General features: G+C 43.7%; 1 protein-coding gene across 1 annotated transcript in view; it reads left to right on the plus strand.

Moving 5' to 3' along the window:
* SLIRP (SRA stem-loop interacting RNA binding protein) overlaps window positions 1-7,470 on the plus strand; it is an 8,899-nt gene that overhangs the window by 356 nt on the left and 1,073 nt on the right. The window contains exon 2 of the mRNA XM_006778832.2: window positions 4,385-4,443. Within this exon, the coding sequence (XP_006778895.1) occupies window positions 4,385-4,443 (59 nt within the window). The remainder of the gene's footprint in view (window positions 1-4,384; window positions 4,444-7,470) is intronic.

Below are 7,470 nucleotides of genomic sequence, written 5' to 3' on the forward strand. Positions count from 1 at the left end.
GCCCATCGGGGTGATTTGGTGGAAAGGCTGTTCCTCGGAAACGTTAAGATTTACCATTGAGAAGGGTTTGATTTGACTGCGGTGCGGGGGATGAATTCCGAGGGGCAAGATGGGAGGCGAGGAAACGAACTGAAAGGCAGTTTCTGCCATTTAGCTCAAAGATGAGGCGCTGAACTAGGGGAGTGGTAGAAGGGAGGTCGGACCCATTGATGTGAACAAAACAAAATGGACAGCTTTTCCGTGATGTCTTGAAAGGCGGTAGAGCACCCGGTGAGGGGAAGGGAGGAATGGCTTCCAGGCTTCAACGTTGGCGGATTCCGTGGTTGGAATGTAGGAGAAGCGGGTGGCAGGGAGAGGAGTTAAGTTGGAATGTGTCGGACAGAGGAGGTTGCGTGTCGCGGAGTTGGAAGCGGGGCCTGAAGCCGTACTGCTTGGCTAGAATTCCACGCCGGCCATTCAATCCTGCAACCCGACTCGCGGGCGGCACCTGGGGAAAGGGCTCGCCACGGTGCCTCCTTGTCATCCCCTGTACAATGGAGTCAGGACCTTCCTCATGCGACTGGGAACGAGTTCCTATGTATAGTGCTAAACTTGTGCTAAATGTAGAGTTAAGTACTCAATAAATGGTAGTTATTTTCATGATTACTAAAATTGAAGTTCATGGGAGAGGCATAGGCCGGAGATAGAAGGTTAGGAGTAATCAGTACTGAAATCTCTCACCAATATTGGTTTTGGTTTTTTTTGGCTGCTGTTTTGGGGTAAGGTTTTTACCCCAAGCTTACCAGAATTTACATAAGCAGTTTTACAATTTACATCTTTATGACTTAAGATTCTACATTTGCTTACAGTCACATGGATAATCCATGTGTCGAGTCAGTTCCCTTAAACAATAGAACAGGGGTAGCTTCTCTTAATTTTTGTGGCCCAGATATGATAGTAGGATGAGAAGTAGATCAATTTGTGTCTCACCTTCTCAATAGGTTGTGGGTGAAGACCAAACCCAGTAAAATGTCTTGCTTAGGCCCTGTGAAACTAGAAAGGCTCAGGGGTTTCTTCAGCATCTTGCAAATGTGAGATTCCAGACTGTAATGGGGGATTTAAAACCCTCCAAGAGCCTGGCCGCATGGCTCAGTGATTGAGCGTGGACCTATGAACAAGGAAGTCACAGTTGGATTCCTGGTCAGGGCACATGCCCCAGTTGCGGGTTTGATCCCCAGTGTAGGGTGTGCAGGAGGCAGCCAATCAATGATTCTCATCATTGATGTTTCTTTCCCTCTCTTTTTCTCTCTGAAATTTATATACACATATATATATGTATGTGTGTATATACATATACATATACATATGCATATATGTTACAGAGAACCGGAATAAATCAAGCAATGCTCAGAGAGTTTGTAGTTACACTTTATTCACCGCGGTGGGCTTAAAGAAGATGAATTCAAATTCTAAGCAGAGCTACAAGCAGAACTTCCCTTTTTATGAAAGAGCCAGCCCTATGTGTGCTTAGTGGTTATCTCGCTGGTGGCCTTGAAAACATTACCGTTCTATCCAATTAAAAAATATACCTGGCATGGCACTGAGAGTATGGGCGTATCTAGTCTCTGGCCTACAAGGTCAGACAGCTAAGGTTATCTTCCTCATTATTCAAGCAGGCTAGAAAGCAAAGTTATTTTTTTTAGAATAAGGGACCGTCTAAAGAATAGCAGAGAATTCCAAATAGTAGTTTTACAAAAACATTACCGTTCTATCCAATTAAACAATATACCTGGCATGGCACTGAGAGTATGGGCGTATCTAGTCTCTGGCCTACAAGGTCAGACAGCTAAGGTTATCTTCCTCATTATTCAAGCAGGCTAGAAAGGAAAGTTATTTTTTTTAGAATAAGGGACCGTCTAAAGAATAGCAGAGAATTCCAAATAGTAGTTTTACAAAATATAGGGTATGGAAGCCTAACGCCTGTTCGAACACCTTTGCTGTCTGCAGTTACCAAGATAAAATATCTCCAATTTGCACAGGAACACAAGGATTGGACAGTTGAGCATTGGAAAAAAGTCATGTGGTCTGATGAATCACGTTTCCAGTTGCATCATGCAGATGGCAGACTGAGAATTTGGCAGAAACAGCATGAAAGCATGCACCCCACATGCATGAGTACAACCCTTCAAGCTGGTGGGGGCAGTGTTATGGTTTGGGGATGTTTTCCTGGCATGATTTGGACCCTTTAATTCGTGTAGAACAATGTCTGAATAGCACAACATACCTAAGTATCATTGCTGATCAGGTTCATCCTATCATGTTGATGGTGTATCCCAATGGACATGGCTTCTTCCAAAAAGATAATGCACCATGCAACGGTGCTCGTATTGTGCAGGAGTGGTTTCAAGAACATGAGGGAGACTTTAGCTTGCTTAGGTGGCCCCCACAACCACCAGATCTCAATTCAATTGAGCATTTGTGGGACGAAGTTAAAAGAGCCATCAGGCAGTTGGTTCCACAACCATCAAATCTCACAGAACTGGACAGTGCTATTCATCACGCATGGTGTCAGATTCCTCGCATCACCTTTCAACATCTCGTGGAGGCAATGCCAAGAAGATTCGCCGCAGTATTGAAGGCAAAACGTGGCCCAACGAAGTACTGATGGGGTGGTCATAATAATCTGGCAGTGTGTGTGTGTATATATATCCCACGTTCAAAGGCTGTTAAATCACGTTGTTCACCCATATCTTCAGAAAAAAATCACTTCTGTCATGGAAAACAACCTGCTTCCCTATTTATAATGGTCTGGGCCTCTAGCAACTTAAGCGTGAAATTATAGCTAATTTGCCTACAAATGTCAGTTGGTCATAATAATCTGGCCACTTAGTGTATAATCTCCAAGAGAGTCTGTAGAACATTCAATTTTGAAAGTCTCTCTCAGTTCATTCATCAAATATTTAAAGGGTATCTATTATGTGGTAGGCATTGTTCCTCGTGCTCGTAGCTGTTTTTTCAAAAAAATTGTAGTTAATTTGGGGAAAGGTTTACCTTCCAGAGCTGGTTTGTTTTGGAAGTGAATGTTTTCTAAAACTTTAATACCTGGTTTAAGACATGTATATTTAACACTGTTTTGTTTATCCTCCAGTAACATGTTCTGTGAGATTCTGATCTTGCCAACTGGTTTGACCAACTATAGAGCTCTTAAGAAATTTAGTCTCTGTGGGTTGTTGAAGGGTTAGCAGACATTTATTCATTTAGAAAATATTTCCCAACTGTGTATCAATCACTGTGGGCATAGTGGACTCAACACTCAGGAGCTTTCACTGAAGTGGTAGAGGGGAGGAGGCTTACACACAAGTGTAGGTGGTTGTTGAACCAGTGAGGTTAGATGAACTAGGCCCTGCAGTGGTTGGCAAACTGCGGCTCGCGAGCCACATGCGGCTCTTGGGCCCCTTGAGTGTGGCTCTTCCACAAAATACCGACTTCTGCGCATGGGCCACGAAGTTTCAGTTGCACTACATGTGCGCCCGCATGTGGTATTTTGTGGAAGAGCCACACTCAAGGGGCCAAAGAGCCCCATGTGGCTCGCGAGCTGAAGTTTGCCGACCACTAAACTAGGGGAAATAAGCAAGTAATATGAATGCAAATCAGACAGTACAAGCCTTGTAGTTCAGAAGAGAAAGAGATCATGTTTTTTGGTCTTTAACCTTATCCACTGCTCATACCCACCTCATAGGGTACTGTATGTTGTCTTGTCTTTCAGTAGAAGCTCAATGAAATAATATTCAGTGGATGTATTTGGCCTGGGTCTTGAAGGATAATTACAGTTTAGGCAGGAGGAGATAGGATTACTGACATGTCAAGGAGAAAGAATGACATGCAAAGATGTGAAGTGACAGCATGCATACACAGAATTTCATTTGCTGAATAGCAATGGGAGATAAGGCAGGAAGGTTGTAGGTAGGATCAACTCAACAAATTTTAGAAAACCAATTATTTAACTTAGTGTAAACTTTAAATTATGAAAGGCAAGTAAATTGAGATTTTATTTGGAAATCTCTTTGTTGTAATTGTCTTCTATGTGATCTTCTCATAGGGATTATAATGCAGGCACTTAGTACAATGTCTGGTATGATGATATTTGTTGGGGATGAAGATTACAGTTAACTCAGCAATTTATCAGTCCATGTCCCTACCCCATCACCTCCGCAAATCTGGTACATTACAGCTTCATAGTCAACACCTTAGCTGCCTCCTAAATCTTAAGGCTTCAGGAAATGCCAAGTAGCTCCTGTTCACAAGAAGTTTGGAGTTCTAGGACACCTTTTGCTTTCTATCTACAATCTAGGATGGAGGATACAAAATGCATTAACTACTTTTAATGTTTTCTCTTCCTATACAGGTGAGCTGAGAGAACACTTTGCACAGTTTGGCCATATACGAAAGTGCACTGTACCTTTTGTGAGTTTTTTTTTAAAGTATTAATGTTATTCTTTAATTCCTTTTTATTGTTTTTGTCAAAGCATGTCAACTACCTGTTTGTCTAATGGAGTGAAGCTGTTTAGTCTTTGTTGGTAAAATTTGGGTGATACTGATTAAAAAGTGAAAAAACAGCCGTAACCGGTTTGGCTCAGTGGATAGAGCGTCGGCCTGCGGACTGAAAGGTCCCAGGTTCGATTCCCGTCAAGGGCATGTACGTTGGTTGCGGGCACATCCCCAGTAGGAGGTGTGCAGGAGGCAGCTTATCGATGTTTCTCTCTCATTGATGTTTCTAACTATCCTTCTTCCTTCCTCTCTGTAAAAAATCAATAAAATATTTATTTTTAAAAAAAGTGAAAAAACAACACTACCATATCCTAGGCATTTGTGCTAGTTTTTCTTTTTTTTAACTTTTTAAAAAAATACATTTTTATTGATTTCAGAGAGGAAGAGGGAGAGATAGAAACGTCAATGATGAGAGAGTATCATTGATTGGCTGCCTCCTGCACGCCCCCTACTAGGGATTGAGCCCGCAACCCGAGCATGTGCCCTTGACTGGAATCGAACCTGGGACCTTCCAGTCCGCAGTCCAATGCTCTAGCCACTGAGCCAAACCAAACCAATGAGGGCTTGTGCTAATTTTTATTGTTGCAGAACAAATTACCACAAATTTAGTGGCTCAAAAGGATATATATTTTCTCACGGTTTCTGTGCACACACTAGCCGAGTCCTCTGTTGAGTGACTACGTAACTGCAGCCTGTCAGCTGGGACTTTCGTCTCATCAGAGGCTCAACTAGGGAAGATTGGTTTCCAAGCTCCTACCGGTTTTGGCAGTTGTCGTCTTTCAATTGTGGGACTGAGCTTTTGCTTTCTTGCTGGCTTTCAGCTGGAGGCTGCTCTCAGATCGTAGGGCAGTGATGGTGAACCTTTTGAGCTCGGCGTGTCAGCATTTTGAAAAACCCTAACTTAACTCTGGTGCCGTGTCACATATAGAAATTTTTTGATATTTGCAGCCATAGTAAAACAAAGACTTATATTTTTGATATTTATTTTATATATTTAAATGCCATTTAACAAAGAAAAATCAACCAAAAAAATGAGTTGGCGTGTCACCTCTGACACGCGTGTCATAGGTTCCCCATCACTGTCCTAGGGACTACCTGCAGTTTGTTTGTTTCCTGGCTTCTCTGTAGGCCATTTCCCAAGATGGCAGCTTGCTTCCTCAAAGTCAGCAAGGGAGTTTCTTTCTTCAGTGTGCTAAGATAAGTCTTACAATGTAGTCACAGATTGACACCCCATCACACCCCATCACCGTTGCCATATAACCTGATCAAGGGAGCAACGTCCCATCACTTTTGCCATGTATTCTTTTAGTTAGAATAGCACAGGTCCATGTCCCCTGCTCCCTCTCCACTCAACCAGAGGGGATTATACAGGGAGTAACAAGGGGATCATGTGGCCATTCTGCCTGCCACAGTATTATAAGGAGATTGTGGAGGATAGTTTATCATAAAATTGGTGGAGAATACCTATTTTAACTTTTATCCTCATTAGGTTGGGTGCATTTTAAAAAAACTTCATATTGATTACATTCCCATTGCTTTCTCATGATGGTTTAGAAATCAATCTATAATTTGTTCTACTTTATCCTGGGCTGAATTTTTCTGTGGGCTTTCTAGAATTAACTGTTTTTAGCAGGTGATAATGGTAGTGGTGATGAGGGTGACGGTGTCAGAAATATAGTAAGATCCTGCCGAAACCGGTTTGGCTCAGTGGATAGAGCGTCGGTCTGCGGACGGGAGGGTCCCAGGTTCGATTCCGGTCAAGGGCATGTGCCTGGGTTGCGGGCACATCCCCAGTGGGAGATGTGCAGGGGGCAGCTGATCGATGTTTCTCTCTCATCGATGTTTCTGACTCTCTGTCTCTCTCCCTTCCTCTGTAAAAAATCAATAAAATATTTTTTTTTTAAAAAAGAAATATAGTAAGATTCTGAAGCTTAAATTTTGTTTCTAGAAGTGAGGAAGTTAGAAACGGAGAGTACTTCTTTTTGTGATCAGAATTTCCTTTGACTATTACTGCTACTGTGATTTGTATTTAGAATGGCACAAGAAGCTCATTCTCATATTTCTCCAATGGTGGCAAAAAAGCAGAGAGAATCCTATATAATAAAAGGCCAGTATGCAAATAGACTGGATGGTGGAACAACCAGTCACGATGACGCACACTGATCACCAGAGGGCAGTTGCTCAACACAGGAGCTGCCCCGTGATGGTCAGTGTGCTCCCATAGGGGGAGCACTGCTCAGCCAGAGCCGGACTCACAGCTGATGAGTGCAGCGGCAGTGGCGGGAGCCGCTCCCACCTCCGAGGCAGTGCTAAGGACCAGCGAACCCAGCTTCTAGCTGAGTGTGCTCCCACAGGGAGAGTGCCACTCAGCCAGAAGCTGGACTCACAGCTGGTGAGCACAGCAGAGGTGGCAGGAGCCTCTCCCGCCTCCATGGCAGCACTAAGGACCCCTCAGGGGATGTCCAACTTCCGGCTTAGGTCCGGGCCTAAGCTGGCAGTCAGATATCCCCCAAGGAGTCCCGGACTGTGAGAGGGCACAGGTCAGGCTGAGGAACACCATCTCCGCGCCCCCCCACCCTCCAATGCACGAATGTTGTGCACCAGGCCTCTAGTGTTAAGATGAATGTAGGGATTAAGCTTTGGGTAACTAGGAGTGAATATCCATTAAAGCAAGGTTTTTTTTTTTTTTTTATTGATTTCAGAGAAAGAGGGTGGAAAACTTAATGATTAGAAAGAACCACCCATTGGCTGCCTCCTGCACACCCCCTACTGTGGGTCGAGCCTGCAACCCAGGCATGTGCCCAGACCAGAAATCAAACCAGTGACCTTCTGGTTCCTGGGTTGATGCTCAGCCACTGAGCCACAGGGGCTGGGCTAAAGCAAGGTTTTTGACATTCATTAAAATGTCTGTTATCCCGCCGAAACCGGTTTGGCTCAGTGGAT

The sequence above is a fragment of the Myotis davidii genome, unplaced genomic scaffold (genome assembly GCF_000327345.1).
Source record: "Myotis davidii unplaced genomic scaffold, ASM32734v1 scaffold309, whole genome shotgun sequence".
Lineage (NCBI taxonomy): Eukaryota > Metazoa > Chordata > Mammalia > Chiroptera > Vespertilionidae > Myotis > Myotis davidii.